Genomic DNA, 23,800 nt, shown 5'->3' on the forward strand with positions numbered 1-23,800 from the left:
AAGAGGAAATGAGGAATAGAGAAGTGGAAAGGGCAAGAGTCAGCAGAGGGGTGGAGATGAGCAGGAAAAATTGCTGAGACCTAAATTTAACAGAAAAACAAAGTGAAAGACAATAAGATACCAAAAAGACATATCAGAAGATTGGGCATAGGGGCTGCAAGGCAGCTAATTTATTATAATTTTTCCTTTTTAGTACATGCACAGAAAGTCTGTACAGATATATGTGTATGTGTACACACACATACATACACACGCGCGCACACACACACAGACCCATTTTCAATGAGGAACAGGCTCCACAGAGGAATCTGATAGACAGGGCAGGTCAATGCTGTTCCCCTGCTCACCGATCTACTTCTCCAAACACAATATCTTGGGTACCTAGGTCAGAGGATAGAGAGAAGTCGTGTTACCAAAGAGCCAAAGCTCATTACTATGTCCAAGAGACGGAGGCCTCAAGTCCATGTCAGTCTATGCCGAACAGGGAGTGTTTGGTTTCCCAACCACAGCCTGACACCCCTTGTACCTCCAGTACACAATAGGATGCCTCATACCTATAATGGCAACAACATCTGCCAACATGTGTCCCTTAGACATCTTGTCCAAACCAGCCTGGAGAGACAGAGAGAGCAACAGTGTGAGCAAAGATTTGCAGGGTAGGAGGAGATGGAAGGAGATTTCATAAAATCTCAACCAAGGTCAATAAATTTCTGGATTAATTTATTAGCATTTGAATCACTGGGATTGGTTCTTACCAAGTGGGCAAAACCAGGAGCTTTGATCTTGCACCGATAAGGGCGGCTACTGCCATCAGACACCAGGTATACCCCAAACTCGCCCTGTGCAAGGAAGAAGGTTGGGTGCCACTGTTAATAGGAAGAATATTCTTCCCTGCCAACAAAACCTCTCTGTTCATCCTCACATCCTCTTGCTGATGAGAGCATTCTGTTATATATCTGTCTATAGCCACTCACCCCACATTTGGCCTTTCCCCTTCCCTCTTCTCCTCACCTTAGGAGCCTCAATAGCAGTATACGTGGCTCCTGGAGGAACCTGGTAGCCCTCAGTATACAACTTGAAGTGATGAATCAATGACTCCATGGAAGTCTAAAGGGAGGGAAAACAGAGCATTAGTAAACCAGACCCAAATTCTTTCTCCTGAGCCTTCCTCCAGCACAAAAAATAATGTGTCCTCTTCAAGTCTAAAAACCAACACGGAAGCAGAGAGAACACAGAATAAAAGAGTGCCACAAGACGCTCAGAATCTTTACAATGTGCCAGGCCTGGTGGTGCACACCTACTACTCAGGAGGCTGAGGCAAGAGAATCACAAGAACAAGGTCAGCCTCAGAAACTTACTGAGACCTTTTTTTTTTAAATTTATTTTTGAGAGAGAGAGAGAGAGAATTCTAACATTTATTTTTTAGTTTTCAGCGGACACAACATCTTTGTTTGTATGTGGTGCTGAGGATCGAACCCGGGCCGCAGGCATGCCAGGCGAGCGAGCTACTGCTTGAGCCACATCCCCAGCCCAGAAACTTACTGAGACCTTTGTTTTAAAATAAAAAATGAAAAGAACTGGAGAGTAGCTCAGTGGTAGAGCACTCCTGGGTTCAACCCCTCCCCCAGTACCAAACAAACAAAAAGACAAAAAAACAAAAAACAGAAAATTCTTTGAAAAAGCAAAAATAGGATCTAAGGCTACTCCTCCCTGGCCACCAACCCCTTCCCAATACCCTCCTCATCCTCTCCCTACAGCCAACCTTCATCTCTGCTCGCTTAGGTGGAGACACTTTAGCATCATCAACCTTGATCTCCCCAGAAGGCATCTTGTTTAGACACTGTAAGATGATGCGAAGGGACTGGCGCATCTCTTCCACCCGACACAGGTACCTGAAGTCAGTAAAACAGACTCAGAATAAGGCTGAGGAGCACATATGGGGCTGGAAAGATAACTTCTGATTGACCTCAAGAGAGTTAATAAATGGTCCTCACTCTTTTCTCCTAATACAGCATTTCTGCTTAGAGTGGTTACCCATAGAGATCCTGCAGTATTTTGATTTTACTACAGCCTTTCTCCAAATCCTCTTTATTTTCTCAGACCATGGCCTGTAGTATTTCCCTGTTTATCCTCTCAAATACTTTCTGGGACTAAAGAATGGAGGAGACAAGCACAGGGGCAAATGCCTATAATCTCAGCAACTTGAGAGGTTGGAGCCTTGTAAATTTGAGGCCAGCCTCTGTAACTTACTGAGGCCCTAAGCAACTTAGGGAGACCCTGTCTCAAAATAAAAAAACAAAGAGAGCTGGGACATAGCTCAGTGGTAAAATGTCCTTGGATTCAAAGCTCAGAAACAAAAAAGAAGAAAAAAAAAATGAGAGAATCAAATGGAAAAACAAGCAAACAAAACAAAACAGAAAAACAATAGTAGCAAATCTTATTCTAATCTTACTCAGGGTCAGTGAAGAGGAGTGGAATTTAAAGCTTAGAATCTAGTGGAAAGAGCACAGGATCAGGCAGATTCTAGTCTTAACCACTACTAACACAATAATCCCAGGCTAATCCCTAAATTTTATGCCTTAGATTTCTCAGCCATAAAATGCAGCCCAAACTAGTTCTCTCTAAGACAGGGATAGCATAAGGGTAAGATAAGGTACCAGGTATGTGCAATGTAGTTTGGGGATTTTGTTTTGGTTTTGGTTTTTGGTACTGGGATAGAACCCAGAACCTTGTATATGTTGAGCAAGTGCTCTCTCGCTGAATTACACCCCCAGCTCAAGCAACCTAATTTGACACAGGAGCTCCTATAGGGACTTGGAAGTAGGGTAAAAAAGAAAGTAGTAAAGAGACAAGCAGGGGAACAAGCTGGACAAACAGCTGAGAAAGGAAGGACTGGGTCCTTACCTATCATAGCAGTCTCCTCGAGAACCAATCGGAACATCAAACTCAACCTGATCATAAACATCATAGGGCTGAGTCTTCCGCAGGTCCCACTGGATGCCTGAGCCCCGAAGCATCACTCCACTGTAGAATAGACAGCATAAGGGCCACTTTCCACAAACCAAGAAAGGAGGCACATTCTTCCTTAGTCTCCTCCTTCCCTTCCTGACATTCTGGGCATGAGATACAAACTCAGAAAATGGCAAAGAGGGTGCCAAATATTCTTTCAAGCCAAGGTACTGTGCTAGAACTCCCTACTCCTATCCCAACCCCTAAGGAGAGAAGTAGTATTCTCCTACCTAAAGCCATAGTTCAGCGCGTCTTCTGCTGTCACAACCCCAATGTCAATAGTTCGATTTCGCCAGATCCTATTGTTGGTCAGCATCTATTAATCAAGAAAACTGATGCATTAATGCTCTTTATAACAATATTTAAATTTGTCTATATTTCTTTACAATTGGAAACTAAAATTCCACATGTTCTTTTAGGGGGGATTTTTTCCCCATTGACTTCTATCTTACCTCCTCTACCTCATCAATCCGAAGAGAGAAGTTCTTAGAAAACTCATAAATATCATCCATAAGCCCAAGGGGTAGGTCCTAGAAGCCAAATGGAGGTAATAATGAAAATAGTACAGTCTCCATTAAGGACAGTCAGCTCAGCAACTCTCCCTCATGGCTACAGGGTTAGTTTCCATCAGCCAGCACTGCCCTCCAGCGGCCACAGAGGGAAGAGGCCTATACTAGAGATTTGGGAGGCAGGGAAGCCCACTCACTTACCTGGTGCACTCCTCCTGGGCGGATGTAAGCAGCATGCATTCGGGCTCCAGATACTCGCTCATAGAATTCAAACATCTTGATAGGACACATTGGGAATCAGTGACCTCTAAGTCCAACACACTATACCACCTTTTTTTTTTTTTTTTTAATGCTGGGATGAAACTTAAGGCCTCACACATGCCAGGCAAATGCTCTACCAAAACCATTCCCAGCCCCCACTACCCCATCTTCTGCCCTTTTTATTTATTTTTTAGTTGTAGTTGGACACAATACCTTCATTTTATTTAATCCATTTTTTAATGTGGTGCTGAGGATTGAACCCAGGGCCTCACGTGCGGTGAGCACTCTACCACTGAGCCACAACCCCAGCCCATCTTCTGTCTTTTTATGTTTGACTAACCCCTCATGATATGGAGTTCCTAAGAATAAAACTCAAGTAAATATACCTTCTTCTTTTAAATAGTCTCTCCATGTTCTCTTTTTCCTTTTAATCTCGTTTCCTTCATGCCCTCTCTACTTTCACTCTTCCTCCCCTATTCCTATCCTTGCCTCCCTCATACCTTCTCCCTTTCTTCAAACATCCAGAAGAAAGGGGTCATGGCTCCAATGTCCAGGGCATGTGTGGTCACAGCCATAATGTGGTTCAAGAGTCGTGTAATTTCTCCAAACAGCACTGGGGAGAGGCAAAGACAAGAAGAACAGAAGGATATAGCAGCCAAGGATTCATTCTGAAAACAGTCTGGACAGAGCCTGGGGTCAGAATAATGAATACCAACCTTGAATTCAACGTTCCTAAGGTGGAGAAGGGGTAGGGTAGAGAAGGCATGGTACTGTGCTCATAATGGGCAGCAAGAATAAGTGGCAGAGCATACCTCGGATCCACTGTGCCCGGGGAGGAGGCTGGATGTTTAGTAACTTCTCCACAGCTAGCGAATAGGCCTGTTCATTACACATCATGGACACGTAGTCTAGTCGGTCAAAGTATGGAAGAGCCTAGGCAGAGGGAATAATCTAGGTCATATCTAACAAGCCCAGGAAACCACAGTCTGGCTGCCAGAAGCCTTCCTTCCAGTGGACAGGAGTCCCAGCAGTGCAGGATGAAATATCCCAACAGCCAGTAGTATGCTGGTAAATGTTTCAAAACTGGCTCTCCAACATGAGGGGAGGATCCTAATTTGCCATTTTTGTCAATTCCATAGTGAAAATACTCCCACTTTAAAGCTATCAACATTGTGTGATGGAATGCAGCATTGGGAAGAGCAGCACATCAATATATAGTATTTGTAATACAGAAACACAATAGTACCTTAAAGGCAGCCCAGTAAAATATAATAATAAATAAATAATAAATTCTGAGTATTTCCTGCTTTTTAATTTTTTTTGGGGGGGGGTACTTGGGGTTGAGCTCAGGGGTGCTCGACCACTGAGCCACATACCCAGCCCTATTTTGTATTTTATTTAGAGACAGGGTCTCACTGAATTGCTTAGCACCTCACTTATGCTGAAGCCGGCTTTGAACTCGTGATCCTCCTGCCTCAACCTCCTGAGCCACTGGGATCAGAGGCATGCACCACCATGCCGGGCTTCTTTATGATTTTTAATGCATTTTATTTATTTGTTTGTTTATTTATTTATGGCATTGGGGATTGAACCTGGGGATGCTTTATCACAGAGCTGCATTCCCAGTTCTTTGTCATTTTTTAAATTTTGAAACAAGGTCTTGCTAAGTTGCTGAGGGCCTAAGTTGATGAGATCAGTCTCAAATTTTAAATCCTCTTGCCTTAGTCTCCTTCCTGAGTCACTGGGATTTTAGTGCACCACAACATCTGGTTTAATGTATTTTTTAACTAATATACAAAAACATAAAAATTGGGGCTGGAGATATAGCTCAGTTTGTAGAATGCTTACCTCACATGTACAAAGCTCTGGGTTCAATCCCCAGCACCACAAAAAAACAACGTAAAAATTATATATATTAATAAGGTATAATATACTGTTTCCATAAATATGCAGAGTTTTAAGTATTTCTTATCTGTCTTTTTTTTGGGGGGTAGGTTACCAGAGATTGACCTCACGGTACTCAACCACCGATCCATATCACCAGCCCTATTTTGTATTTTATTTAGAGATAGAGTCTCATTAAATTGCTTAGTGTGTCGCTGTTGCTGAGACTAGCTATGAACTCAGGATCCTCCTGCTTCAGTCTCCTGAGCTGCTGGGATTAGAGGCAAGAGTCACCTTGCCTGGCTTCTTATCTGTTTTTGTTTGTTTGTGGTACTGGGAATTGAACTCAGGGGTACTCAACCACTGAGCTACATCCCTAGCCCTATTTTGTATTTTATTTACAGACAGAATCTTACCGAGTTGCTTAGCACCTCGCCATTGCTGAGGCTGGCTTTAAACTCACGATCCTCCTGCCTCAGCCTCCTGAGCCACTGGGATTATAGGTATGTGCCTCCATGCCCTGCTTCTTATCTGTTTTTAATTAATGTATTGTCATAAAATTAAATTTTTTAAAAAATCACAACCTTATATAGTTTAATTTTTAATAATGTCTGTGTTCAATAACTGGCTCACAAAAATCCCCGAAAATTTACCATTTACTCTCTTGCTAGTCAGTATTAGCTGGCACCAGCACATCACTCAACAATCCTCTGCTCCAAGTGACACCTCTGCCAAAGACTGGCCTAGACTACTAACTCTATTTTCTCATAAGTCTCTTAAAACTGAGCAGGGCACAGTGGCACATGCCTATAATCTCAGATACTTGGGAGGCTGAGGTAGAAAGATTCCAAGTTCCAGGACAACCTGGCAAATTTAGTGAGACCCTGTCTCAAAAAAAAAAAAAAAAAAAAAAAAGATGGGCTAGGGATGTAGTGCAGCGGTAGAGTGCTCCAGAGTTTAATCTCTAGTACAAAAAAGAAAACTGAGATGTTGAAGTCGAGAAAGGTAATCAGTCTTAGGAGTATCTGGGAGCAAGAGATTTAAGAAAAACAGAGCACCAGCTAGAAATGGTCCTTCCCCCAGAAGGCCAAGAAAAACGAAGTCCTAGCTGTCTACTGAACAACCTTCAGTTTCCAGGAAGGAGGCGGAGCTAAAGTATCTCTTGTTGGGACAGCCTGTTCTTGTCCTGATGTCACTGTGATGTGGGATAGTGCTACAGGGATTAACCCATAGATGCCAGAACCAGAATCTGCTGTTGCCTATAATTCTCTGGGGGAATCATGCACTAGTCACTGTTCATCCCAAAACAGGGCTGAGTCTAAATCCTAACCCCAACACCACCATTATGTTTTCAGGACCTTTCTTCGTGACAGTAAGAAAGAAACTTCAGATTCCCAGATCCAACTCCTTCAAGTCTGACCTTCACCACTTGGGTCACATGGTTCTCCTAAAACAGGCAAACTGTCACAAATCCCCTCCCAGTCACTCTGACTCACTGAGTGTTTCAAAAACAAACTTAGACAGCTGGAAGATACAAGAATCAGCTGTTAATCCTAGAGGGCTGACGTCTTTCTCCTCTTTCTCTGCCCTTAGGGACACTAACTTTGACGCTAGTATAAGAGCAGGAAAACTGAGGCACTAGGGTACTAATGGTCAAGGAGTGAACCAAGTTAGTCATAGAAAAATTAAGAGTGTGGCTCTGGGTCCAAAGCACTGCTACTGGATAAACCAAATCCAAAGGACTCCATCCCCTAATATTACCCTCCATCTTCCCAACCAAGACTGTCCTAAAAACCTCAATGTGCTACCCTCCTCAACACCATCCTTCTCTGAAGTTTTGGGGCAGCAAACCTTACAAAGTGCCAGGCTAAAACCCACATCCCATCAACAGACCCCTGTTCCCCGCTCACACCTGCAGATAGGTCTTATATTCAATGAGCTTCTCAGTGCCTCGATGAAGGAGCCCAATGTGAGGATCACATTTCCGCACCATCTCGCCACTCAGTTCCATCACTAGTCTCAGGACTCCATGGGCTGCTGGGTGCTGGGGCCCAAAGTTCAGGGTCAGGTTGGACACCATTTTGTCCTTTGGAGGGTCCACATCTGAGAAGTGGCAAATAGTTGAGAAATAAATGGTAATTCCCTTGGGAAACTCCAAGAGACAACAAGAACTTAGTCTCTCCCTATAGATCTTCCATCTCCCTATTCCATACCTTGTTAATTTACTAATCACCAAAAGAACTAGGGAAAGTTCCATCAGAAGAGGAAAAAGGGAGATCTAAACTTTCCGATGAGAAGGACCATGAATCTCACCAGGTGTGGTGGAAGGCTGAGACAGGAAGATCACAAGTTCAAAGCCAGCTTCAGCAATTCAGAGAGGCCCTAAGCAACCTGCCTATCTCAAAATACAAAGGGCTGGGGATGTAGCTCAGGGTAAAGTGCCCCTGCCCCTGGGTTAAATCCCTAGTACAAAAAACAAAACAAAACAAAAAACCACGAATCTCATTTTATGTCTCCTAGAACACACTTACATAACCCTTTTCTATGTCTTCATCTTTTTTTTCCCCCTTGTACTAGGGACTGAACACAGGGGCATTCTACCATTGAACTACATCCTCAGCACTTTTTATTTTTTATTTTGAGACAGGTTGTGGGAGACCAACCTCGCATGTGACTGGGTTAACTCCCCTGCTGGGCGATGTGGCTGTCTGGTAGCAGCCATGCAGCTATACAGCCCCATGGGTGGAGCTACGCTCACCTGTTCCTTTGTAATATTACCCCTTGCCCTGTTTAGGATACAATGTTCCACGGAAGTGCCTTGTGTGTGGTCTACCTAGATGTCAGTCAACCTGCTGACAGTGGACATCATGATATTGGACTCAGCCCCCTGAAACCTGACTCCTTGCCTCATTTGAATAGCTTCTCCTCAATAAAAGAGGTCAGTACATCTCTCTCTCTCTCTCTTCCTTCGGACCCTTAAGGTCAGAGGAGCTATCACAGTGACCCCAAAGAAAAAGGTATTTGTGTCTCTTGTGTGGTTATTTTGCATAGCCCAGTTAGCCCAGTTTACCTGGAGTGACCCCTGAGCCTTTTAGTCTTGAAAAGAAACCCAGCAACAGGTCTCACTAAGTTGCTTAGTACCTCACTAAATTGCTGAGACTGGTCTTGAAATTGCGATCCTGCTGCCTTAGCCTCCGAGAGTCTCTGGGATTATAAGTGTGCGCCTCTGCACCCAGTCTTGATCCAGTTTTAATCTCCCTGCAGTTTCCTCACATTTGGGATAATACCCTCACAGCATTGTTGGAAGGATTAAGTGAAATAACACATACAAAATGTTGCACAGCTGGGTATAGTGATATATGTCTGTAATTCCAACTACTAGGGAGGCTGAGGCAGAAGGATTTCAAGTTAGAGGCTAAACTCAGAGGCCAGCTAAAGAGTGGACAACATCAGTGGCAGAAACCCAATAAATAGACTCCTGAGATAATTGTCTAATATAAGATAAATATGAACAAGAGCGATGGCAATGAAAATTAAAAGAAAGAGATGACCTGGTATGAATATTATGAAAGAATCTATGTAATCGGATGACTTACTAAACAAAAACATAGAAGCCAAAAGAGAAAAAGAGTCAAAGATTACTAAAAAGTTTCAATTCTGAAGAAATAAGAGAAATGAGGGTATTACTGACCAGAAAATTTTAAAAAATCAAGAGCCTATTTTAAAATTATTTTTATTTTTATTTATTCTAATTTGTTATATATATATATATAAAACAGCAAAATGCATTACAATTCATATTACACATATAGAGCACAATTTTTCATATCTCTGGTTGTACACAAAGTAGTGTTAACACCATTCGTGTCTTCATACATGTATTTAGGGTAATTGAAGAAGAGCTAATTTTGATGTGGGAAAAAATATGGTTTGTATTCAAGTAGGTTATATTTGAGTGCCAGTGGGGAAACTAGCTTGTCCAGATGGAAAATGTATTAAACCTGGAAAAAGGTAACACTAATTATTGAAATTTGGTAGGAACCTTTAGGTAATAACTAGGACCTACTCTTTCTTTTCTTCTGGAATGTCCTTCTTTTCCTTGTCTATCCTGAAAATACCTGTTATTATCATCAATATGTTTGCTGAATTGGGTGGTGAAAGAAGCAAACACAGCAGAGGCTAAAACTTGCCTGAGACAGAGGGCTTAGCAATCAGCATGGGGCAGGGATGGCTGTGGTTTGAGACAGTGGGTTCTGGGTACTTACCATTCCAAGGTGGAGGCTTCCAGTGTGCTGTTTCCTTGGTGGGGTACATGACAGCTCCCCCAAACTGCTGTGCCCATTCCACATCTGGTTGCCATTGCCGAGCGCCTCTGAGAAGTTAAAGACAAGATTCTAGACAAAGGGAATGAACCCATGCTTGCTTCCTCCGTTTCCGATTCTATAATGCCCTAATTTCTGACAGAGATAGTATAGCTTTGGCAAAGTAAGGTAGAACTTTAGGGGTTACACTCCTACTAAGACTTATTTCTGCGTTCACTCCACCCATCATCCTTGTGCATGAAATACTGGGGAACCTGGCTCCTTCATATTTCCATCACATTCATGTGAATGTGAGAAAGGTGTTTCTATAAGGTCATCTTAAGAGGGTGGGGGGAGGGAGAGGAGAAAGAAAAAGAGAACGGAGAGTGAGGGAGTGAGGTTCCTTGGCTGGGCTCTGCTTAGGTATGACAGGAGAGGTGCACTCAAGTTGTCTCCCACACCACTGATTCGCCGCTGGCACAACGAGCTCAAGCCCCTGTTCCCTTCCTTAGCCACAGCGGGCTCCATTGCATCTCGGAGCCTGAAAAAATCAGGTCTGGGCGAGGGGACCACGGGCCTGGGTCATTCTTTCCTAGGGGGGTCACTGGGCCCATGGAGTGTCCTCATCTTTAGGAAACTCTATCATTGAGGAGAACATATCGAGGACTGCCCTCGATCTCACCTGCTGGGCTGAATCGACAGACGGATCCCAGCCCCGGGCCGCAGCGCCTGGGTCCCGACACCCCGGAGGCTGCATAGGGCCCTCAGCGCCGCCATCTTACCCTGGGTGCAGACTGCTGGAAGGAGAACCGGGCGGAAGTGATTCCTGCGCGCCTCCTTGTGGGCTTCTCGTCTATTAGCTCAATAGATCCACCATCTGGGAAGCTGGCAACGCCGTCTGCTACGAACCTGACAACATCCGGGTTTTGCGACTTAGCTTCACTTGCACTTAAATAACAGTGAATGCCGCCATCTTTACTTAGGGCGGTTTCTCCCACGGCTCCTGGTTGGCTTTTCCCGGCGTGAGCTAAGGGAACTTGCCGCTGTAGCAGGGGCAAAGTTGCACTTCGCCTTTTCTGGCAAAGCCGGTCTGCGTGTACCTGGGAAAATGTCCACTTGCTCCGTCCCTGGCTCACTTTCATGTGGGTGTTCCTAATCTCCCTTCCACCCTGGTGTGGTCCTGCCCTCCTGGGGTAGCCCCAGGCTTTGCCAATAACCTCCCTCTCACGGAATGCTAAAGATTTCTAACAGGGAAAGCCAGCTAATTTCCAGATGTCCCAAATGAGGATAGGGATGGTGGCCCAAGTGCGTCTGGGTAGGTCTGAGAGCTCCCGCCAAACCAAAACAAAAACAAAAAAGAGTAGGATGCCAAGGCCACCAGCATTGGTGGAGGGGGATGCCCGGGTGGGTAGGAGCCACCTCATCCCAGATGGGGGAGGGAAGATCCTCCATGGGTGACCAGATATCTTGTAGGCATTCTGAACCTACAGAATCACAAACCCATAAAGCTCCCCTATAGATGTCTCATACTCCACTTCCATTCTGTCAGTCTCTTTTTCCCTGCATGTCTTTCTTTGCCTCAAGCCTTGGTAGAGGCTAAAAGCATAGAAATGTAATCGCACCAGGACTCTGATCCCGATTCTGTATGGACAGAGTTTTCCCATCTTGAAGTCTGGTTCCTGTCTCTTCCTCTGCCTTCAAGTCCAGTTCCAGCTGGGCCACCCACCCGCTGAATTTGTACAATTTCCCACCCTGAGAGTGGAAAGAAGCCTTCTCCAGATCTCCCCTAGGCAGGGTCCCTGGGACAAAGCCCACCAGCAGTGCAACAGGGTGGAGCATGCAAACCAGGGGAGTGGCAGAAACAGCTGCAAAGAAAGGGAAAAGCCAGACTTCTAGCATGAATATTGACCTAATGGGAACTGTACCAAAGGGTGGGTCCAGATCCTTGGCTGTGGGAACTGGCCGGGACTTAGGAAGGACAAGGCAGTCTCTGCAGAATCAGAACAGAGGCTTGGTCCCCTTTCCCTCCGATGTCCTCACCCTTTTCTTTGGCCTTCTCTCCCTATAGTTGAAACACTAAATACGTTGATGAGGTTGGGGCGGGGTTGGGGGGTGGGGATGCTGTATTTATTTGCCTTAATCCAGCCTAGGAGAAATCAGGATATACTCGGGCTGCTTGGCCCTGGGGGCAACTTGAGCTGGGACTGGGGTGACTGCTCCTGGGGGGCTGCTTAGGACACTGCATCTTTTGTGCCTTCTCTCTGCTGCCAACACCCCCCACACATACTGCTGTTGCCACTCTAAGGCCCTTTGTCTTTCACTGCTTAGTCACCCCCTTTGTCTTCATCTCAGATGGGGGGATGGAAAGGAGCAGCAGGAGTCCTCTGGTGATAGCTCCTCTTGCCCCAGCCCCTTCCCTCCCGTAAGACCAGGGAGGGTCAGGGCATGTGGTGGGTCAAAAGACAGGTCTTATAGTTACCATGGGGTGGGTGATATAGGAAGTGATAGGCCCCAAGGCAGGTATTAGTGACCTGGGCAGGAAGGGAGGAGGAGATGAAGTATTATGGCGGATATGATGTGGGGGACAGGAGGTGACATGGCAGAAAGTGATTAAGGGAATGGGGGAAGGGGGAGGTGATTCCCCTCTAGGAAAAGGAAGGGACTGCTGACTGCACTCTCCTTCCTGGGGATTTCCTGGGGAAACAAGTGGCTGAAGGGTGGGCTGAGCAGAAATTGCCCCTACTTCTGAACCCTTTATTTCCTTGCCTTGAGAATTCACCTTAAGACCCCTCTTCTGAGTCACCTCCAATCCAGAAGAAAAGGAATCATTTGCTTTCTTTCTCCAACACCACCCCTTCTCCCCAGCCTCTCTCCTCACCCCAGACATACTCCACTCTTTCCCCATCCCCATGGAGAATGAGAAATCAAAGATTACTAGATATTCCAGGAACTATTGGCTTTTCAGGGCAAGGTGGAGACACAGAAGGGAGCCAGGTTGGGGATTTCCTCAGGTTGACACTGGGTAATTCTGAGTTCTTGAGAGAGCAAGTCTTGCCTCTACTGGGGGCTTGCCAACTTGAGGCTGGGGAGGGGTTAGGGTAGTTGGGAGTGGGTAGGAGCAGGGCCAAGAGCCTGGGGGAAGCTGCTGGGAGCTGGGCCAGGGAAATGGGGAGTCAGGAAGCAGGGGGGGATCCTGGGGAGTGGAGGCGGAATAGCTGTTCCGGGCTTTGTGGGGGTAACTCAGGAAGGGGGAACCTGAAGGAGAGGAGAAATAAGGTGCCACTCTGGATCCTCTTTCTATAGGAAAAAAAAAAAAAGTTATTAACCCTCCCTGCAGTGTTGTCTGCCTCTTTTATATATGTCCATTCTAGCAGAATCATCCTATCTTTGGACAGTAAGCTCCCTGATCGCTGGCTCGCTGGCTCGCTGCCTCCCCCATCTTTCTGCCCCCTCTGCTCTCTCCAGCTGTTTGGTCCCATCCTGAACTATGACAAGGTACCTCCTTTCTTTGTTCTGCATTGTCTGCTTCCTCGTCTGTTCCCCACCCTCTCTCCCCCAGAGAGCCGGCTCAGTCCCCTTAGCCCTGGCAATCAGCCTGTGAGGGCAGAGGGCAGCATTGAGGGAGCCTTGGGAAAGGGGAAGTCAGCCAGGTCAGACAGTAGGAGCGGGAATTCTCCCAGGGTATGATTCTATCTGTGCGTGTTATCTAAGCCCTTTCCCTGGCTCCCTACCTCCCTTGGGGCTCTGTCCCACCAAAAAGGGAAAGAGACAGCTAAGGGCTGAGTGTGGGGTTTGGGAAAAGGCTATGTCATCAGCTGGCTCAGTTCCTATAATCCATCCGGCTGCTAGAGATTCCCCTCCCCTGGGCAAGTCCCATTTTTTTTTTTTAAAGGAAAACAAAAATTAGGATTTTGGGAAGCAAAGTCTGTGTCCCACTGACAGAGCTCCCGGCTGAGTGGCTTACAGCTCAGCCAATCACAGAAGCTCTAGATGGATTAAAAGAGCTGGCGGGGAGAAAGGCTGGGGAGAACCCACAGGGAGACCCATGGACACTTAGACACGAGAGAGACAGGAGGAGAGAGACAAAGGCACAGCGGAAGGAAAGGAGAGAGAGACAGGGCAGGCCGAAGGCGAAGCCAGACAAAGTTGTACAGAAGGAGAGGCCAGAGAAGCTGCGGAAGACACTGGCAGGGAAAGACAAAGATCCAGGAGAGGAAGGCACAGGAGGGCTGTTTGGAGGAACCAGACCCCTGGGCACCTCTCCTGAGTCTAAGGGTTAAGTTTTCTCCATCTCTTCTGAAGGTCCTCAGCCCCTCTGAAAACTGCCTCTGACCTTGGCACGAATCCTAGCCCCCAGGCTTTAGAGAGGAGCTTTCCACAGCTAGAGTGTGGAGGACTTCATGCTCCAGATGGCCTCAGTTCCTCCCAGCTGCAGCGCCCGTGCCATGTCCCGGACCAGCTCATATCCCGGGAGGGGCTTGGCGGGGTGCTGGCTGTGGGGAATCCAACCCCGCCTGCTGCTCCCCACTGTGCCCCTCTCTGGGCTGCTGTGGCTGCTGCTGCTGCTGCTGGCCTCCCTCCTGCCCTCAGCCTGGCCGGCCAGCCCCCTCCCCCGGGAGGAGGAGATCGTGTTTCCTGAGAAGCTTAACGGCAGCGTTCTGCCTGGCTCAGGGGCCCCCGCCAGATTGTTGTACCGCTTGCTGGCTTTTGGGGAGACACTGCTACTGGAGTTGGAGCAGGACCCTGGTGTGCAGGTTGAGGGGCTGACAGTGCAGTACCTGGGCCAGGCACCTGAACTGCTGGATGGGGCAGAGCCCGGCACCTACCTGACTGGCACCATCAACGGAGATCCAGAGTCGGTGGCATCTCTGCATTGGGACGGGGGAGCGCTATTAGGAGTGTTGCAGTACCAGGGGGCTGAGCTCCACCTCCAGCCTCTGGAGGGAGGCACCCTTAACTCTGCCGGGGGACCTGGGGCTCACATCCTGCGCCGGAAGAGTCCTGACAGCAGCCAGGGTCCCATGTGCAACGTCAAGGCTCCTCCTGGGAGCCCCAGCCCCAGCCCCCGAAGAGCCAAGGTAGGCAACCCTGGAGTCTGTGTCCTGCAGTGTCCTTCCTCCATGTCTGTCCTACTGACCCCTATTCACCCTCTCTCCACCCACTTCTACTTCTGGCTATGCTGCTTCCCTTCCTTCTGTCTGTCTGCCTTTCCTCTCTCCACTGGCCTCCTGTCTTGGGAAGGGTTCTCTCTCTCTCTCTCTCTCTCTCTCTCTCTCTCTCCCCCCCCCCAACCCTTCTCCTAGTCAGACCACTGATCCACTCCAAGTATTCCTGGAGGTGGGTCAGATACTCTAGGCTGGGAATGGCTGCTTTCCCTTATCCCACCCCCCTACCCCTGCTTGGCTTTCGCATCTCCTACTGGCACAGTCCCCAACAATAAAGCTCTCCTAACAGCCCCCATGGCTTTGGCTCTTTTCTCTGCCTCAGTGATTTTTCACCCCCACACTCAGCTAAAGGAGTGAGGTTTGAGTCCCAAGGGATTGGCCTCTGGCTTCTGATGCTGCCTTGAAATTTGTTCTGGCAAACTGCAAACTAGGACAAGAGTGGGCAGGGGAGGAAAGGCATCCCAATACCTCCTCTGGTCAATCCCCTTCCCACACTGTGGACTGACTGAGGCTGCCTGAGGCTCCATCCTTTCCTCCCTCCCACTCCTGTCTCCCCCTTCTTCCCTTCCTTCCTCCTCCCTCTCTAGGTTTAATCCAGACCAGACGCTCCCTCCACACCCGCCACGCTGAGATCTGGCCCTGGCTCTAGCTGCTGACTGAATTGTTCCTCCAACCACACAGGGCAGACACGTTGCAGCCCAGCCCTCTAGCCCTAGTCCCACAGGCCCCAGCCGCACTCAGGCCTGGGTACCCCAAAACACCTCCTGGAGGCATTCCAGTTGCTTTTCACTTCTGGGGCCCACAGTTCCAGGACATGGCACCCCCTTCTTTCCTTCTCAGAACCAACAGCTGGGTCCTCAGCATTACCCCAAAAGTCCTAGAATTTGGGATGGGGGGAAGGCCCAGCCCAGATCCGTCAGGAATCTATGGGGTATGTGGGACCCAACGGGCTGTGCTGAGTTTCAGACCCAGGAAGTGATGGAGGGGAGTGATCATGGGTCTCAGAGGCCATTTCAGGATCCTCCTCTCCCTTTTTTCTCTACAGCGCTTTGCTTCACTGAGTAGATTTGTAGAGACCCTGGTGGTGGCAGATGACAAGATGGCAGCCTTTCATGGTGCAGGGATAAAGCGCTACCTGTTGACAGTTATGGCAGCAGCAGCCAAGGCCTTCAAGCACCCAAGCATCCGCAACCCTGTCAGTTTGGTGGTGACTCGGCTCGTAATTCTGGGGTCCGGTGAAGAGGGGCCCCAAGTGGGGCCAAGTGCTGCCCAGACCCTACGAAGCTTCTGTGCCTGGCAGCGTGGCCTCAACACCCCCAATGACTCAGACCCTGACCACTTCGATACAGCCATTCTGTTCACCCGCCAGGTGAGGCTCCACTCAGCTCCACAGGCCAGGTGCCCAAACACCAAGAAGCACCTCTAAATAGATGGTGTTGGAAATAGTGCTCCCGGAGTGGGACAGCAGGATGCCTGGCCCTGGCCAGGCAGCCATGTGTGGCTATCTGGGCCTTGACAGTTCTGGGTACCCAGTGCTCAGGTCTCCACTAATCTGGGATCCAGCCTAACAGATCCAAGTGTCTTCACCCCCCATGCATCTTCTATGATCCCTCTCCACAGGACCTGTGTGGAGTCTCCACTTGTGACACTCTGGGTATGGCTGATGTGGGTACTGTGTGTGACCCTGCTCGGAGCTGTGCTGTCGTGGAGGATGATGGACTCCAGTCAGCCTTCACTGCTGCTCATGAACTGGGTAAGGTGGGAGTGGTGCCATGGGGCACCTGGGATGCATAGCAGCAGTATCTGGGGAGCAGTATCCCCCTAACTAAGGAGACAGTGAGCTCATGGGAATACAAACAAGAGTCCTGATGTGTTCCTTCCTCCTCCCAGGCCTAGGTTCAGCTCTGGATGTAGATGAATAGATTTTCTTATTCAAATAAGATAGTATATGGAAACCTGCTATAAAGTATATGTGTGTGTATGTATGTATGTATGTATGTATGTTTAGAGGGGGAGTAAGTGAGGGAAGGGAGGTTCAGGATTGGTAATGTTGGCTAGAATGAAAAATGAGTAGGGAAGGGTCTTTCCTTTGGAGAAGGGGAGATGGAGCAATGGTGGTTCCACGTTGAGGAACTCTTAGAGCACCAGAAAGGGGTTGGGGGCAGGATTGGTTAGGAAATGGATCTGATCGTCCACAGCTGCAACCAGATTAATAATGGAGTTCCCTGAGATCACAGGGAACCCTTAGTCACTAGCAGGACCTCTGCCCTTACAGGCCATGTCTTCAGCATGCTCCATGACAACTCCAAGCAATGTGTCAGTTCGAATGGGCATGGGAGCACCTCCCGCCATGTCATGGCTCCTGTGATGGCTCATGTGGATCCTGAGGAGCCCTGGTCCCCCTGCAGTGCCAGCTTCATCACTGAATTCCTGGACAATGGATATGGTAAGAAGTGACACTCATCTTTCCCTGTGTAGGATTCAATTTCTGCCCCCACTAGACTCTCACTTCCACTATATTTCCCATAGGCCACATTGACTCCCCTATACTTCCTCTGCAGTGTGGAATGGGGTGAGAAATGCTGCTATCTTTGTGTGGTTCCTACTTCCTTTGAGAATAAATAGCACAACTAGAGAAGGCAAATTTTGGATCAACAGAATTGGAACCTGACCTAAGGGCTAGAACTGTCCTACACTGAAATGGACTAGTTGTTGAAGGAAGTGATTACCTTGTCTCTGAATGAAATGTTCCAGAACAGCAGGCTGACTGTCACTAGGCAGAGGTTGGTTGATAAGAAGCAGACTCTAGAATCCCATGGTAGCTAAGAACAGGTGGGAAGCTGGGCATAGTGGCTTATGCCAGTAATCCCAGCTACTAGGAAGGCTGAGACAGGAGGATCACAAGTTTGAGGCCAGCCTCAGGATAAATGTGGCTCAGAGGTAAAGGTCTCCTGGGTTCAATCCTCACTACCAAAAAAAAAAAAAAAAAAAAAAAAGGTGGAACAACTGTGCTTTAGATTTCTATCCTATCCTTCTTCTTTAGTTGTATGCAGATGCAAGACTGTAAATCCCTTCACTTCTCCATGTTTGTATCTAATGTATAAAATGGTATAATAATGGTGACTACCTTATAGGTATTTGCCATGATTAAATGTGATAGTGCTGATTAAATGTGATAGGTCAAGCATTTAGATAATCCTCATTGGATAATAAGCATTCAATAAAGCTTAACTGCTATTTATTTTATTTTTTAGTACTGGGGATTGAACCCAGGGCACTCAGTTTACCACTGAGCTATATTCCTAGTGCTTTTTAAAAAAACTTTTTATTTATTTGTTTTTATGTAGTGCTGAGGATCGAACCCAGTTCCTCACACATGCAAGGCAAATGCTCTACCAACTGAGCTATAACCCCAGCCCTCTAGTGCTTTTTATTTTTTATTTTGAAACAGGGTCTCACTAAATTGCTTACAGCTTCACTGAATTGCTGAGGCTGGCCTCAAATTTGTGATACTCCTACCTCAGCAATGGGATTACAGGCATAGCTGCAATTTCAAGCCTCTTTCAGCGTCAGGATTTTTTTTTTTTCCCCTAGGATCCCTCAACCCAGGGAGAATAAGCTTTCAGCTGGCAATCCTGAATTCTCTTCTCAGTCCCTTGCTGACTTTGTGCCTCAACCCCCTTTCCAGGACACTGTCTCTTAGACAAGCCAGAGGCTCCACTGAACCTGCCTGTGACTTTTCCTGGCAAGGACTATGATGCTGATCGCCAGTGCCAGCTGACCTTCGGTCCTGACTCACACCATTGTCCCCAGCTGCCACCACCCTGTGCTGCCCTCTGGTGCTCTGGCCACCTCAATGGCCACGCTATGTGCCAGACCAAGCACTCACCCTGGGCCGATGGCACCCCCTGTGGGCCTTCACAGGCTTGCATGGGTGGCCGCTGCCTCCATACGGACCAACTCAAGGACTTCAATGTGAGACTCTAGGGCAGGAGTTGGATAAAGGACCTGGGCGAGTGGGGACTAGCCCTCAGTCCATAAGAGTCCTTATCCTATCTTTCCATTCTGTCCTTCTTTAGGTTCCACAGGCTGGTGGTTGGGGTCCCTGGGGACCTTGGGGTGACTGCTCTCGGAGCTGTGGGGGTGGTGTCCAGTTCTCTTACCGGGACTGCACGAGGCCTGTCCCCCGGAATGGTGGCAAATACTGTGAGGGCCGCCGCACCCGCTTCCGCTCCTGCAACACTGAAAACTGCCCAACTGGCTCAGGTGAGGCATGGGAGGGATGGGAGCTCTTGGGAAAGGATGGTAAAGAGTAGGAAGGACTGTCCCAAGAGGTGATGATTGCCCCGGCTGCTTGGGGAAGTGACTTTGCACTAAAGGAACTACCCCTCTCAGTCTATGGGGAAAAGAAGTGCCATGCAGTTTAAAGTGCTAAGTGGAACCATCAGGCATGGTGACACACACTTTCAATCCCAGCAGCTTGGGAGGCTGAGGCACGGAGATCATGAGTTCAAAGCCAGTCTCAGCAACTTAGTAAGGTTCTAAGCAACTTAGTGAGATCCTAACTCAAAAAATAAAAAAGACTGGGGATGTGGCTCAGTGGTTAAGAACTCCTGGGTTCAATACCTGGTACGGGGGTGGGGGTGGAGGGAGGTGCTGCTAGAGGAGTTTTGGGGATAATGTGAGGAGGGAGAGGATCTGACTGTCCATTTCACCCCATAGCATTGACCTTCCGTGAAGAGCAGTGTGCTGCCTACAACCACCGCACTGACCTCTTCAAGAGCTTCCCAGGACCCATGGACTGGGTCCCTCGCTACACAGGTGTGGCCCCGCGGGACCAATGCAAACTCACCTGCCAAGCCCAGGCACTGGGCTACTACTATGTGCTGGACCCACGGGTAAGGGACAGGCACCCCTACAACCTGTTCGTGTTCACATATTCCCCAGTGATCCTTCTGCATTCTGATGGCAAAGATTTTCCAAAATTGCACCATCGCTGGCATAGCCACACCATGCCAGCCCATGGGTCTACTCAGACTTATCTGTCCAAGAGTATTGGGAAAACAATTTGCAGACGGTTGCTCTAGGCTGTCCCCATTTCCCTGCTTCTTTCCCTCTCTCTTTCGTCTTTCTGCATTTGGTGAGAATGGAAGTGTGGGATCTTTGGGGCAACTCCTCAACCCTCCTTTCTATGGGTTCCTCTGTCAAATTACAGTGGTGGCTTCATTAGACTAATGGAAGCCAGTCCTTCAATGGACAAGCTTCTGGAAGTGCCTGATGTTCCTGCACTCCCTCAGTGTGATAGGGCGATCAATGGGTTGAAAGTGGAAGAGAAAACAAACCCTAGTAGTATTTGGCTCCCTCTCTTTGCCCAATCTGTGGAGAATTCCTGCAGTTTGGCTGCCCTCTAGTGTCCATATGAAGACAGTACCATCAGATTCAGGAGTTGTGAGTGGGTCTCTGACAGACCAAAAATTGGGGGTCTTAGTTCCTTTGCTTGCCATATCTGTAAATTTTAGGCAAGTTCTTTGCTTTTTATAAACCTTAATGTTCCATATCTAAAAACCTCAAATAACAGTTGTGAAATTTGATTTGAGATTTATATATATTTTTTTCTTTTTGAAACTTTTGTAGTACTGGGGATGAAACCCAGGTGTGCTCTTCCACTGAGCTACATCTCTGGTAATTTTTATTATTTATTTTGAGACAGGGTTTCATTGAGTTTCCCAGGCTGGCCTTGAACTTGTGATCCTCCCTGCCTCAGCCGCCCGAATTGCTGGGATTCCAAGTGTGCACCAATGAGCCCTGCTTGTGTTCATGCTTGTAGAGCATTTAATTTAGCACACTGCCTGACTCATAGTCAGAACTCTGAAAATGGTGGCTTTTATATCAGTTGTTATGATTATCATCCCGTACAGTGTCTGGGACTCATCTTACATACCATTCACATCCCCTACCTCTCCCAGCTTTTCTGACACCTCTTCCCTTTTGGGACCTGGGTTGTATTTGGCTTATCAACCTCTTCTCACTTAGGAAGAACCCATTGCATTGTTCCTTCTCTTTTCTTCAGGTGGTAGACGGAACCCCTTGTTCCCCAGATAGCTCCTCAGTCTGTGTCCAGGGGCGCTGCATCCACGCTGGCTGTGACCGCATCATTGGTTCCAAAAAGAAGTTTGACAAGTGCATGGTGTGCGGTGGGGATGGTTCCAGCTGCAGCAAGCTGTCAGGCTCTTTCAGAAAATTCAGGTTCCTTCACCATTTGTTTTTTGCCCTCTACCTTTATGGATGCTGTTCTGGGGATACAGAAGTGAACTCAACACCGTTTCTGCAGTCTAGTGGGGAGACCGATGAGTAGGCAGTTATGATGCCATGACTCACATGTTCCACAGAGAGTGGCACAGGGTGCTGTGAGAGCCCTTATGGGCATCAAGGATGACTTCCTTGGGAGTGACTATAAATTGAGTCTAGGCTGGAGAGTAGGAACTGGACAGGCATCAGAAAGTATGTATGGGGGGCACTAGGAGGCACCTGAATAAGAGAATAGTGGATATAGCTGGATATGGTGGCATCTACCTGTAATCCATCTACTTAGGGAGCTGAGGCAGGGACATGGCAAGTTTAAGGCGAGCCTCAGCAATTTAGCAAGCCCATGCCTCAAAATAAAAATTAAAAAGGATATAGCTCAATAGTAGAGCATCCCTGGATTCAATCCACCCCCCCCCCCGAAAAAAAAAAAAAAGAGAGAGTAGTGGGTGTTCCTGTCCAGGTATATGGTTAGGAGGGAACATTTGCATGTAGATCTGATCTGCGACAGTTCATGTAGGTTTGAGGAGATGACCCTCTACTCACATACAATCAGACAAACACACCTCAGAAGACTGAGAAAAATTAGAAAATGCTGAGCTCCCTATCTCTTTTCTCCACACAGGTACGGATACAACAATGTGGTCACTATCCCTACAGGGGCCACCCATATCCTTGTCCGGCAGCAGGGAGCCCCCGGCCTTCGGAGCATCTACCTGGCCCTGAAGCTTCCAGATGGCTCCTATGCCCTCAATGGTGAATACACACTGATGCCCTCCCCCACAGATGTGGTATTGCCTGGGGCAGTCAGCTTGCGATACAGTGGGGCCACTGCAGCCTCAGAGACACTGTCAGGCCATGGGCCACTGACCCAGCCCTTGACGCTGCAAGTTCTGGTGGCTGGCAACCCACAGAATGCACGCCTCCGATACAGCTTCTTCGTGCCGCGGCCAGCCCCTTCAACACCGCGCCCCCCTCCCCAGGACTGGCTACATCGCAGGGCACAGATTCTGGAGATCCTTCGGCGGCGCTCCTGGGCAGGCAGGAAATAACCTCACCATCCCGGCTGCCCACTCTGGGCACCGGGGCCTCAGACTCAGCTGGAAGAATGAGGGGGCTTGCAGCTGCCTCTTGCTAAGACACAGTGGGAAGGGGCTATGGGGGTGAACCTGCTTCTCCTCTCTGCCCTAATGTGCAGGCTGGCCCTGCCCTGGTTTCCTGCCCTGGGAGGCAGTGATGAGTTGGTGGATGGAAGGGACTAGGAGACAGTCCCCTATCTAAACTGCTCCCTCAGCCCTGCAGGTCATGGGAGGGAGGGGGAAGGCAGGATGGGCCCTGGGCCCAAGTTGTATTTATTTAGTATTTATTCACTTTTATTTAGCACCAGGGAAGGGGAGGACTCTGGTCCTGGGGAAATTGACTCCCACCCCTCAGAGCCCTCACCCTGGCTAGGAACTTGAGGGTGGCAGTGATAAGCATGAATGATTGTTTGTGTGTTTGTGTGTGTGTGTGTGTGTGTGTGTGTATGTGTAAGTGTATGTGTAAGTCTATGTGTATTTACATTGAGGTATAACCTGCCTTGCTTTCTTCTCCCTGAATTTTATTTGCTGGGGAAGGAAGAATCAAGAGTAGGTTGGACTTTTAAGGAGTGAGGGTTTATTAAGTTTCTAAAATATAAATTGAATTCTGCTATTTATGTACTCCTTTTGGAGTCAGACAGATGTGGGTTGTGCCTTGGCTCCATGTCTCTAAGCATTAGTTTTATTCATTTGCCAGTAATAATACCTCCCTTAGAAATGTGTTGTAAGGATTAAATAATGTAAATAAAGAACTAGCATAATGCCTAGCACTTGGTAAGTGCTCAACAAATGGCAGCTGCTGTTAGTTATTATCACCTTTCTGTTCACATCCACCCTCTACAAGGTCTGCAGTGTGCTTAAAGGTGGCAAAGATCTGCATCAATGGTGGCTACCCTCACCCCCAAGCATAGTTCCTTTGGTTGGCAGAACCCAATCCTGGATTCCAAGGGACTATCAGAGAAAAGACATTCTGTCCCTACTCCTGTGGTGCCTCATTCACAGGAAACACTTGTCAGGTGCATGTGTGGTAGAGTGCTTGTCTGTATGCCCCAGGTCCTGGGTTCAATCTCCCAGTACCACATACACACACACAAAAGCATGTGGCAATGAGAACATGAAGGTGCAAAAATAAGATCAACTAACTACATCAACACAAAACAGGTGTTTAATAGTAGCAATAATAGTTGAGGGGGTCAAGTCAGGGAGGACTCTTATAATAGACAGAGTCCTGAAGCAGGAGCTGATGGATCTGAATTTGAGCTAGAGTTTAGCACCTTATTAGCTGGATG

At 47.9% G+C, this 23,800-nt stretch overlaps 2 protein-coding genes and 1 long non-coding RNA gene across 3 annotated transcripts; 1 reads left to right on the top strand and 2 right to left on the bottom strand.

Annotated features, from left to right (window-relative positions):
- Window positions 1–146: 146 nt before the first annotated feature.
- On the bottom strand, window positions 147–10,778 carry Ndufs2 (NADH:ubiquinone oxidoreductase core subunit S2). The gene is made up of 14 exons (XM_027950782.3): window positions 10,647–10,778; window positions 9,929–10,035; window positions 7,576–7,766; window positions 4,592–4,712; window positions 4,280–4,392; window positions 3,720–3,794; window positions 3,462–3,539; window positions 3,240–3,325; window positions 2,905–3,024; window positions 1,763–1,892; window positions 1,012–1,107; window positions 756–839; window positions 555–612; window positions 147–381 (listed from the first exon to the last, which is right to left on the bottom strand). Exons 1-14 carry the CDS (start codon window positions 10,739–10,741, stop codon window positions 344–346), a joined length of 1,392 nt encoding a protein of 463 aa, XP_027806583.1. The 5' UTR covers window positions 10,742–10,778; the 3' UTR covers window positions 147–343.
- Window positions 10,779–12,905: 2,127 nt separating this feature from the next.
- Window positions 12,906–15,034, bottom strand: LOC139707286 (uncharacterized). Its single transcript, XR_011708925.1, has 2 exons — window positions 14,791–15,034; window positions 12,906–13,261 (listed from the first exon to the last, which is right to left on the bottom strand). It is a non-coding gene; the product is annotated as an uncharacterized lncRNA (long non-coding RNA).
- Adamts4 (ADAM metallopeptidase with thrombospondin type 1 motif 4) lies at window positions 14,002–23,261 on the top strand. The gene is made up of 9 exons (XM_027950780.2): window positions 14,002–15,042; window positions 16,175–16,498; window positions 16,750–16,882; window positions 17,405–17,575; window positions 18,818–19,104; window positions 19,209–19,395; window positions 19,852–20,027; window positions 21,200–21,375; window positions 22,058–23,261. Exons 1-9 carry the CDS (start codon window positions 14,365–14,367, stop codon window positions 22,482–22,484), a joined length of 2,559 nt encoding a protein of 852 aa, XP_027806581.1. The 5' UTR covers window positions 14,002–14,364; the 3' UTR covers window positions 22,485–23,261.
- The last annotated feature ends 539 nt before the right edge of the window (window positions 23,262–23,800 follow it).

This window comes from Marmota flaviventris, chromosome 10 (assembly GCF_047511675.1).
Source record: "Marmota flaviventris isolate mMarFla1 chromosome 10, mMarFla1.hap1, whole genome shotgun sequence".
Lineage (NCBI taxonomy): Eukaryota > Metazoa > Chordata > Mammalia > Rodentia > Sciuridae > Marmota > Marmota flaviventris.